The 12438-nt window shown below is 43.3% G+C and overlaps 1 protein-coding gene across 1 annotated transcript in view; it reads right to left on the bottom strand.

The window, feature by feature from the left end:
- Positions 1-12438, bottom strand: part of eipr1 (EARP complex and GARP complex interacting protein 1) — a 69061-nt gene that overhangs the window by 1581 nt on the left and 55042 nt on the right. Inside the window, exons 7-8 of the mRNA XM_031876829.1 lie at positions 6724-6891; positions 3846-4013 (exon numbers count right to left, since the gene is read on the bottom strand). Of these exons, the coding sequence (XP_031732689.1) occupies positions 3846-4013; positions 6724-6891 (336 nt within the window). The remainder of the gene's footprint in view (positions 1-3845; positions 4014-6723; positions 6892-12438) is intronic.

Here is a 12438-nt window from a genome sequence, read left to right as displayed (position 1 = left end):
GAAACCCGTTCTTAAAAATGACACACACGCACACACACACACACACACACACAGACACACACTCACGCACTCACGCACACACTCACGCACAGGTACCTGCTGAAGACTGAAGAGCATTTACTTTGTTTTCATCTCTCCCCGTCTTCAGCACACAAACAACCTCCCCGGTGCCGAGACACTTCTCCCACTGCTCCAACAATGTGACAATAAATAAAACCTTTAGAATTATCATCTAGCATTATTGCCATCCCAAATTTCTTCCGAACCCCACTGCTTTAAGTAGTCCCGAGGGAAGACAGTGACATACATATTTGGATTTATTTTACACATTAACTGTTTCTCACAGACAGTAGGTGCTCCCCCCGGGCTGCGGCCTGAAATAAAACAGTCTTAAGTGCTCCGCTCGTATAGAATCATTGGGGAAGAAAAAGAAAGTGTGAGAGCACTTGACTGATGCTATAATGCTGGGCTGAGTTCTTAAGGATTATGTCATTGGACAGTTCACCTGCTAATGGAACGTATCAAATAGGGTAACATTTGTAGCCGGCTTATAGTGATAAATAGTGACGGTTGTTTGTTTTTTTTTAGGTACCTCTAGCATTAAATGAATTCTGTCTAATACAACTGTCCTGCGATAAATCACACCTTCATGAAGGTGATAATGATCTTTTTTGTTGTTCAAACTGTTTAAAGGCTCAACGTGGAAGATCTGCTGAATCTTCGAATCTCCTGAAATGAGCCTGGTCACACAGTTGCCCCTGGGGTTTACCCTGGCTGAATTTATGTCGCTACGGCGGAAAACAAAAATATGAATAGTGTTCTTGTTTCTGCCACTTGAGATTTAATGAAATCCTAAAATATCAAAGTGTAGACAACTGAAGATGATAAAATAGTGTTTTGTTTGACCGGCTCTAAGAGTTACAGCACTTTGGCCAAACGTTGCGTATTCTTGCCCTGCTGTTTGTTGTCTTTTCTTTATTTTTATATCCGGGGACTGTAAATTGAGATTGTCTGGACCCAGTGGTAGAGATGAAATACTGACCCCTATTTGTTAGGAGCATGAGGCTGGATACTACACGTTGCACCTTAAAGAGAGGTGGTGTATTGCATTATACTGAGGCGTGTTATTAATATTTTGTTAAGCCCATTTACAATGAGTCAATGATTATATCACTTCAACACAATGTCATGCGGCAGCACCACAAACTAAAACCTCCAAAAATGACTGAAGTTGAGTTAAAGAAACAGTGTGCAGGATTCAGTGGCATCGAGCTATGAGGCTGCACATTCAGACAACTAACTGAACAAGTCCGCAAGCACCTCCCTTTCCAAGTGTAGAAGATGAAACACATAAAAGTCTCTCTAGAGCCAGGGTGCGGTGCAACATGGAGGACTCTATGAAGAGGACCTGCTCCCTATGTAGATATGAAGGACTCATTGTAAGCTAACGAAAACACGATTCTTAGTTTCAGGTGATTATACACAAATAAAAACATAGTTGTGAATATTATATTCCATTTCTGCCAATAGACTCCCCTAAATCCCACACACCGGTCCTTTAATCCTCTTTAAACCTTAATCAAGGTAGGATTTAATACAGGACTGTTGCATTTGACTGCATTAGCTTTCGCTAAGTGTACCTAATAAACTGAAGGTATCTTTATATAAGTAGTGCTAAAGTTGCTTTCTTTTGATATAAAACAGTTGAAATATGAATGTAACAGACTTAAGATGTGGTGTGGCAATTTAGCAGTGTAATCTGATACAGCGAACTCAGACCGGACCCTCAGATATCAGTCAGCCACTTCCTGTTTAGTACGTGTGGCCTCCGTTAACACCAAATCTCAACCCAGTTCGACACCTATGGGGAATTTTTGAAGCAACGTGTTGAGGCTTCGCCAAGACCATCATGAAAACACCAAGCGAGGGAATATCTCCTCCAAGAGTCCATACCATGACATTCCATGTTGTTTGTTCTTTTCAGTTTTTACCCATCTGCGCGTTTATGTCACCTTGGTGACGATTTGTTGTATTGATAAACAGGCCTAGCAAAGAAAAAGCATACTCCTTTTGCTTGGCTATCTTTAAAATAATCTGCAAATTTCACGATGTGTTGAATCTGAAAAGCAACCGTTTGAATTCAGAAAATAGTCACACCGCTGGAGAAGTCCTGTACGTAGTGTCCAGGTGCTGTGGAGTGGACACGTACTGCACATACAAGAGGGGTCACTAAGTGTAGTGGAAGGGTTCAAACCAAAGCTGAGTGCTGGTGATTAGGAAGAAGAGGTGATAATTGTAGACGAGAGTCAGTCATTGAGTGTAAGAACTGGTAGTCATGGATAAGAGGGGGAATTGGACCATAATGGAGGGAGGACAGTGGCAGATTTGAAAAGCACTGAATGGAAGCCATTACGGATGATGTCTAAATGCCAGGGAGAAACACTCCACAAGTATTTTGACAGTAACATATTTTGAATGTTTTGACTCTCCACTTTTATCATGGCAATGTATGTGAAAGGGAAGGTTCAGGCAGTTTAATCTGCGGGAGCACTAATATTAGATGAGAGGTTGAAAATATACGGCGCGTTTCTGTAAATGCTTTAGCATCACACGGTGCGTTTCATTTGGCTCTTTGTGGCCGTCCAGAAACATGCAAGGGAGCTATAACTTAGGAAAAAAAAACGTAGAAGATTTGATGTCGTGAAAGCTGACCGTCTGCGCCGGTGAGGTAACCATAGTCGGCGTATGACCAACAGTAGAGGGCGGTCGGCACGCCCCAATTTTGAGACACAGACATGTAAAACCAAAATCCATATCAGTAGAAGTGTACGCTATATTTAGAATATTTTCACCGCTTTACCTTTGGTAAACTGAAGCCGTTATCTACACCGTATTCAAAGCCACAGGCCTCCATTGACAAAACAGTAATGTTACCTTGCAGAACTGCTGGTCTACACCTACCTTGATCTTCTGTTACTTCTTTTGTGTTATTGTGTGACTTATTTGTAAAGTTACTGTTTTTGTCAAAGGATTGGAGTCTGGTGGCTTTGAAGAGAGCATAGGTATCGGCTTCAGTTCCCCGTCAGAAAGGCGGTCTGACAACAAGGTAAAGAGGTGAAAATATTCGAAATATATATATATATATATATATATACGTCCACAGTAGTGCTTCGCTGCTGTGCTGGTTTTCCTGTCTGCTTCTCCAAACTCCATCTACTGTAGTAATACACAGAGTATGGAGAAGTACCTCATACAACTCCACTACAAAACACCAGAAGCATCCCTTTAACTTTAAAGAATCCACTATGATACAGATTCAAACTAAAGAAGGGGTTCTACTGTCCAAATACTTTAACGATGTTTCGGGTCATTCATGGATCAGCAGGTAAAAGCAGAGTAAGGAAGTGTCATCTCGTAAAATGAATGGGAGTTACAGCATGCACCCAAATGAAATAACAACCCTGTTAATGTTTGAGAAGTGGGGCAATGAAGGATGGTTATTACATGGTTATAAACATCAATAATTGGCAGAGGAGCTGATAATGTATCGCTCAATTTCAATTCATTTTCCTCTTGTGTATTCAGTATTGGTGATTACAAACTCTCCTGAGCACTAAAAAAACCTGAGACACTTACCTGTGACCTCCTCAAGGTTCACATAACAGTCAAGTGATACTGGCGACAAACCCTAAAAAAACTAATTATTACTCCGTTTTTAGAGCCTGGAAAACCATAACTGGGAGAAAAAATACAAGAAATTGGAGCTGTAATGAACCGCAATTAATGTCGACTGTTAGATGAGTGGAAGCATTTCCTTCTCTAACTAGCCCGAGTTGCTCCCTTACTTGTCCTCCTGGTGGTTGTCCTCCCCCTCGCTGAGCTCCTCGTCGTCCACCAAGTGCCCGAATGGCTCCGATGAGATGGACACCATATTGGAGAGGATGAGGCGGCTGTCACTGCTGGCCGTCAACACCAGCTGGTCGTGGCTGTGGTTGTAGCGGACGCTCCACACCCTGGGACGGGAAAAAAACAAAAGACGCACCAGTCAACATTTAAACAGTGCAGCGGTGTGGGGGGGTACAGTACATTCATGCATGGGTGTATTTAAGAGCTGTGTGTGGATCTTTTGTTCTGAACAAAACTATAGCGAGTAAAACCACATCTACGGGAAGACCACACATGCTGAAACACACACACACACACACACACACACACACACACACACAGTTGTGCAGAGAAACTGTCCATCTCTATCTCTCTTTCACACACTCGTGCCCATGCAAATGATGCAGAAATTGCAGTGTTCTCACAGTGGGATTCACACAAATTATGCCTCTCTGGGTGTAGACTCGGATGCCAACAATTGAGGATTTGGTACTTTTCAGTCTATGTTTGGGTTCAGTTCACGAGCTGATGATCATCATCTCCCTCATCCGGGTTTTATTTGTTGCTCTGATCCACTTTTTCAATCCTCCACACCTTCCTCTCTCCGCCTGTGTCCCCCTCTTTCTATATCTCTGATTGTCAACGTGTCTCCCTCTCTTGCTCTTTTTCATCCTCTCTGTCTCTCTCTTTGCATGTGTCTCTCTCTCTCTCTCTGTGAGCCAGGGGCACAGCTCAGAGTGCGGTACCAGTTTCCCTCACGGGGCGGGATTGAGGGATAACGGAGACTGTTGACAGGAAATCAGCCTCGGCCACGCCGTTCCCCGTGCTCCCCTAATCCGCTTCCCTGCTAAAAAATAGTCCCTAATACTCCCAGCAGCCCTGAGGCCATATCCTGCCTGCGCTCTGGAAAAAAAATGAGCGCCCCAACACACCCACACACACACACACACACACACACACACACATATATATGAATCACACTAAAGAGAAGTGTACACAGGACGAATACACGCAGACATATGCATTATAGAAATGATTGAACACACTCAAATGCATGTAGCCACACAGAGATAAAAAGAGAGTCCTTGCAAAAAAACACAGATTAGATGGCATACACACACCCACACGCACACACACACACCTCCTATCTGAAGAGATCCCATCTGCAGCTATCTACAGTTATGGATATGTTCACTAAGTCTATCTTTCTTTTGGAGATAACGCCTGCACTCGTGTGTGTGTGTGTGTGTGTGCCTTTATCTTTATTTATTGGTGTGCTGCAGCAGTAGCCCAGTTTGGCTCGCAGACACACTGATCATCTATTCAGCTCACACAGGAGAGAGAGTGTCTCCCATGCGCACGCACACGCACACACGCACACACACACAGCACACTATGTTCAGCTCTTAGCACCGCCCGAAGCCTCACAGAAGCTGAGCTAGTGCAGGACTGGGCTGCCTTCGACCCACACTGACTCAACCCTCACTGACAAAATGAGTAGCGGCCTATTTAATTAGTAATTAGTGTATTACTACCTTTTATTGCACCAGCAGTAGTTAGGGCATTTCATTAGTTAGGAGATAAAGCCATTAATAAAACCAGAAACCAATCAACAGTGAAGCAAAGCAGTTATCACCATGTTTATCATTATTGTTACTGGGTTTTACTGAATGTGCCTGAATTACACTCCATGGTGTGTGACAGGCTTTTTTAACCCCTTACACAGGTACAGTATAATTATTCGACACATACTTTCTCCCCCACATTCAAGTCAAATCTGAGGTAATGATAAATGCTTTTTCATCTATTCCTCGTGAATTCTGACCATGTAATATACAATCGAAGATAAAATGTTACGTCCCCAAGACAAGTTCAGTGAGCTGTGGGGAAACGTTGGAATGTGATGCACTATTTGAAAATATAAAAAGATGGGGTATCTCTTTAAAGAAACAACATGTTCATCTGTTAAACTAGGTGTATGTAGCCATGCACGTAGTTTAAGTTCCATTTGTCCAGATTTTGAGGTATCCAACTCTAAAATGTCTGTCTCCTCTCTCTACCAAGAAATGGAGGTGAATGGATTTTTTTATTTTTTTGTAAATCTGGCAGTCGCCTCGGACTATGAGGTACATCAGCATAAACTTTCATTATAATGGCCATCCAGGGTGAATTATTTCACCACCCAATTCTCCTGCATGGGCTTTCCATAATATTCACCATATTGACAAGTGTCATTAAAAATTGCTGAAAGGTTTGATGCACAGCAAATGGAGTGAACCGCACTGTGTGTGGTGAGCTGGAGAGATATAAGTCAGATACAGCGTTCATTTTTGGGTGCATTAAAGGAGCAGTGCTCCAAAAAAAGATATGTTTAATTTCCTGCAAAACCTTTCTGATAATAGTAAATATTCAATTTCTAAGCTTTCCTAAGGCATTACATTTCTGATTGACGTCAGACCAAAGTACATGCATGTTCAGGAATGACACAATGAGGTCTATAATAACCCTCAGTGTAGCAATCATCTCTCCTCTGCATTATATTCCAAAGGAAAATACCTTAAATTAACAAAGCTCATATTCAATTTAAATTGATTATTGGCCTCTTAAAAACATATACTACAATCCAAAGACTAACTGCCTCTAGTTCAACAATGTCATACTCCATTCATTCCCACCCAAACATGGGAGGATGACAGCAGGTTAGTGTGACACTTGAGAAGGACGGATACGTGCCGACAGTGTAACTTGAACTCGGGGGCTCTGGTTCGAGGACAGTACCCACTCCACTACCCACCCCCGAAACTGAACCTCTCTGTAAACCCCCGCCGATCCACCCACCAGTGCGAGTGCTCCTCCAGGGTCTTGATGGGCTCCTGGACGTTGCGGACGTCCCAGAACTTGACCTTGCAGTCGTCTCCGCAGCTGGACAGGTAGTACTGGCGGTTGGGGTTGAAGTCCAGGTCACGCACCAGCTGGCCATGGGCATTCTCTATACAGTAGATCTGACTGGAGAGAGGGGAGGGAGGGAGGAGAAGAGAGCGGTGATTAGAAAGAACGGAGATGACAGGAGGCATGGAGGGGAAGACAGATGAAAGAATTAGGATGGAAGGAAAGGAAGCAGCCGGGGAGAGAAATGATAAGAGAGGGGTATGGAAGAAAGGGAGACAGAGAGAGAGAGAGAGAGAAAGAGAGAGAGACAGAGAGAGACAGAGAGAGAGGATGATTCACAGGGTCCACACACGCCAGAACATTCCCAGGCTAAATCAAAAGCTCCTCTGTGTCTGTGTCTGTCAGTGAAGGCCAGGCTCAATAAGGAAGCCGACACCAGCAGTGGTAAATTATAAACGCTAGCCTCATAACCGCGCAGCCTTGAGTTCCTGCTAGAGTGAAGTTAACAGAATGACATGAGGAGGAAGAGAGACAATCACTTTCCATCTATCTGGCCACCTCCTCCACCTTTCATGTTTCATACATTTTCCTCGGCTCTCCTTATATTCTCTCCTTAAATATACACCTAAAAAAGACTATTGCTTCCTCTTTTATTTGCTTCTCTCTCTGACCTTCCAACCAATTCTTTATGTCATTGCCATGGTTTCAAGAGCCAAATTCAGCTATGGTACAGGTCACTTCAACAAGTTCTATTTATAACTTCTTAAGTAAAGGTCACAGACCAAAACAGAGCTAAAAGGAGAGTGGATGTAATGTTGGATGAGTAAATAACTGTATCGACCAATATGCCAGTTGGTTTGTGCTCTAGCGCCGCCGGCAATTGTTGAAGTTGAACTGAACGTAGTTTCCCTGATTTCTTGCATTGATCAGATACCAAACATAATTTAATTAAATGAAAATGATTCCATGTCGTAGAGCCTTGTGAATTTTACTTTTTTTTCATAGCTGAAGTTTATTGTTGTTAATTAACAGTTTCTTAAAAGCTGTTTAGAAGTAATATTCATCACAGTAATGGTGGCTTGTTTACTTACTTAACCGCCCTCAACCTGGATTTGTCTTATACAGTATGACAACATATCTTCAGGGTGGTAAGACAGCAGAGAAAAAGACAGATTTCTGCAGAAGCAGTCCTTTTATATGCGTGTAATAATGCTACAAACCGTACAGGTCTATATAAATGGTTCCGTAGCAAATAGAAGTAAGCTGTCTTTGTAGCCTCTTGCTACTGTTTCCTAAATATAAGAAGGATGCAGCAAATGAACTGGGTGTCAGAGAATTGAAACTCATTTGAATAAACTGGCAATTAATTAGATCTAGAGCTTTGCCTCCGCCATAAATGCAACACGAGACTGCAGAAAATCAGCACTTGTTTTTCCACACCACCGTTTCCTCTCCAGGCTAGCCTAGCAAAGCTCGGCCTGGCATGGTGCTGCTCAGCAGAGTGGAAAGTCTCAGTGTTATGGCCCAGCTGGATGCCAACAGCAGCTAGCCAGCTAGCTAGTCACCCCCACTGATCACGTTAGGCAATTAACATGCTAATTAAAAATCTCATTAAAATAAAGGAGGTATAAGAGAATGACCTCAGGCAGACCGCTGGGCTTCAATTAGGTCAAGACAACTCAGGGACTGTGTGTGTGTGTGTGTGTGTGTGTGTGTGTGTGTGTGTGTGAGTGTGTGTGTGTGTGCCGTCACTGCCACTGGACCGTGCCGTTGGTGTTGGCATATGGAACTTGACAATGTCAAATAACTTCCACTAGCTTCCACTGAAAACACCCTTTTTTTTGGTGGAGCATAGATTGAGCGTACATGTTCTAAATTACTTATCCGGCACAAATGAGTGTGCATAAACCTGCATCAGGTTTGCACCTATTACCACCTATAAGCACTGTGATTCCTGGTTATAAGGCTTTTGTTCGACATGTCTGGATATGTCCACATTTGCCATTATGAGCTGTGTCCCATTCCCATACTATTTACCAATATATTCAGTGCATTCTCATCAGCATAAAGGGTGGTGTTGTCTGAGGGAACAGGATCATTGCTCTGTGATTTCAAAATAAGCTTTCCAAAGTCATTGTTTGATTGATGTCGGACCGTTTTCTATCAAGGTTTATTTTTCAGAGTTCACATGTGTTTTTTGCGGAGTGGTTCCAGAACTACGTCAGGCAGGGTTTCCAAATGCAAGTTCATCTTAGCTACATTAAAGCTAGGGTTGGTAACGTTGAGAAACATCCAAAAGTAAGATAGATTTAAATGATCCAACCCAAAAAAATCCAGCCAACTATTTTCCAATGAAGCTAGCTTGTAGCACTAGCTCTAAAAAGTGTCTAATTCTAGCAAGAAAGTCGCAAATTCAGTCAGTTTCAGGCTGATGATCATTATGATTATAAACAAAGAACATGGCTACTAAAATCATGGATGTACAGTATAATGACGACTGGATATTGGACCCCAAGCTGGCACCTATGCAGTGTAATGAGAAAGCCTCTCCTGCTATGTGGCCCACTGAACATGCGCACTAGTTCCAGATCATCCCATAGCCGCTTTTCTCTTTTTATCTCTCCTCACTGCTACTTTTTAAATTAGTGACATGCAAAACATTCAGGTAATGCTAGCAAGTTCATTTTCAGATGCCACCGATGATCTTCGTCGCTGAGGCGTACTATATCAGCGGAAGAAAAACAATGTTAGTGACGTTATTCATTCATTCATGCTGTGTTGGGACAAAGATGATTTACGGGTCGTGTCATTCATGACGACCACTCAATTTCTCAATTGATATCAACATAAAAAATGTTATCCATATTTCCCAACTTATATTAAGCTGACAATTTATATTCAGTTTCTTCTTCCTAAGCTTTGAACACTTCCTTTCTGGAATACTTATTTATTCATGACATTTATGGAACCTGATTTTAAGGAAGACAGGTCACTCAAAATAGAAATTGAATGTGTAATTTTGAGCCAGAGCGCATGATTTATTTACAGTGCTCTCTCCCTCTCCTGTGTGTGACTCCGAGGTAAAAGGCATGACCCTGGGCTGCAGGGTGGCTGGTGTTCAACCCGGCCCGCCGTGGAATGGGACGCGGCCGGCGCGCGAAAAAGGAAATGGAGCAGGAAATTGGGTTAGTTTCGCTCGTTCCCTCTCTGGTGTCTCAGAGCAATCTCCCCCTCCACGCATGCACACAAACTCACGCATAGCCCCCCGCTAGTGGCGGAGGGACCTGGGACTTTTATGGATGTGTGCGAGTGTGTGTTTATGTTTGTACGAGTGCAGAGGATTAGAGTTGTGGCCGGCCTAAGCCACCAAACACACTCAATCTCAAGTCATCCAACCGGCTAGGCTGAGTGTGTGTGAGCGTGTGTGATGGGGGGGGGGGGGGGTTGATGAGGGGACAGGGGACCTATTACACACACTGTTAGGCCCACACAGATAAAAACATAAAACTGGGAAAACACACTGCCTAAAATACTTTTATGTGTGTAAATACGGAGGGAGATTTAGGTGTGTAAGAGGGAAGCTACAAAGGTAGACAGATGAGCACACATTTGACCATCTCGCGCACACGCACACCCCTCCTGGCTTAGCCGGGTGATAAATCTCTCTGCTGAGGGGATTGACTGGAACACAGACGTTCACAGTCACGCACAAACTTTTACACACACACACACACACACACACACACACACACACACACACACACCTGTTTCTATGACAACTGCTGAGGGGAGGGAGGGGGAGAAAAGAAAAATCGAAAGAGGAGAGCAATCATTTCATCGCCGATCAAAATTAAAGCCTGGCTTTAAGATGGAGCTGGCAGAGAAAGAAAGATGGGAGAAAGAGAGGAAGGTAAGAGGGAGGGAGAGAATGGGGGAGGTAAGAGTAGAGAGGGGGGGATAGTGTCTCCCCATGTGCAAAAGTAAGGGATCATTACATAGAGCAGCCTAAATGAGTTTAAATGGGTCTTGATGGTTAGCATGAAGTGCTCATAAAAGTTGATGAACAACTAATATAACAACTAGGTATTAACTTTCAAAAATGATCGTTACATCCCCTACGCTTCATTTTGTTGGAATTAACGAATGAATTCAGAACTGTAGGGATGACGTATTTATGGAGGCCAAACTGAAAGTCAGCATTGCATTGTTTCCCCCCAACAAAAAGCCAATGGGCTTTCTCCATTTAGTTTTGAATTATTGCAGAAAATAAACTCTGTGGCAAACAAACATTTATGATTTGTATGCTAATAAACACCACAATTGCAATTACCAGAAGTAAAACTACACCAGTCACATGACTTAACCACCACTAAGAGATCCAAACACTCCCTTGTCATAATTGCGTGTATGCTGATGTCTGGAGTGCATATAACTACCACACAACAGGTTGAAGTCCAGCCAAGTGACCTTTTCTTGTTATTTGTTGTCTAGTACTATCTGCCTTCGTTGGTTGGGTCTGTTAGGGTAAGGGTTAGAATATCAGGGTAAGCCAATCAGAGGAGGGCAGACTTTGCATTTGCCATAGTAGGAAAAAATATCGCATCCTATATGGATCAAGGTGTTTTTCAGCACAATAAAAGGTATAGAAGACTCACGGAATGAGCAGCCTGCTTATGTCTACCTCCATCTGAAATCAAGTACCCAACATTTCAATAAGAATTTCAGCCACCATTAAACCATCATTGTAAAGTGCATATGAGGCGGGCGACAACGGAGAGCTTGGCAGGCGCAGCAACAGCAACTAAGAGGAGTGGTGGGCCGGCATCACAAATCTAAAAAGGTATTTCTTTGCTCATTTTTATTCTCTCATTTCAAGGTTTGCATAAGGTCATGAATGCACCATTATGAGAGTCACAGTATCATGTCTGGCTCGTGTCTACTGGGGAGCACGTGAAAAGGTCACAGAGGATTGATCTGACAGTCGCCGGGTTCAAAAGGTCACCCTCGAATCAACAGCGGCATATGGAACCCCACAATTTTCAAACAAACAGCTGACATCTTTTGCATAATGGCTTGGCGTTGGAATGTGATATACAATACTCCTAATGGGCAACACTTTTTGCATAATGGCGCCGTATTTGAATACGTGAATAAAATATGATGGAAAGGGCTTTTTGAATAATGGTTTACCTTGGGAAACCTATCATTATGGCACACCGAAGCACCGCCACATCTGTTGAGCCGGTGGAGTGTAAAGGGCTGTTTTTTTTGGGTCAGCAGGCGTGCAGTGTGATCAGGAGCCTCTGTCGTCTGCCCGGGTGACGGGTTTTGATGCTGTCTAGTACTCGTCTGTACCAGCAGACAGCTGGCTTTCAACCTGCACTGTGAAGGAGCCAACAGCGCCACTATCAATCATTCCACCTTCTTTTACGCTTTCTCGCTCTCTTTTTTCATGTGGGCTCATTGTGACACACCCCACCCCCTCTTTCCTCACATATGCACCAATACACACCACAGGGGGACGTGTAGAGCGGCCATGCTTCACTGCAGCACTGCACTGCTTTTCAGTATGCACCCTGCAGTGCATGGTATGGCCGCAAGCGTGACAGCTATTACACAGCTCTGTGTGTGTGTGTGTGTGTGTGTGTGTGTGTGTGTGTGTGT

Source organism: Anarrhichthys ocellatus, unplaced genomic scaffold (assembly GCF_004355925.1).
Source record: "Anarrhichthys ocellatus isolate YVR2014 unplaced genomic scaffold, GSC_Weel_1.0 scaffold117, whole genome shotgun sequence".
Lineage (NCBI taxonomy): Eukaryota > Metazoa > Chordata > Actinopteri > Perciformes > Anarhichadidae > Anarrhichthys > Anarrhichthys ocellatus.
This window is presented reverse-complemented; position numbering and strand designations above follow the sequence as displayed.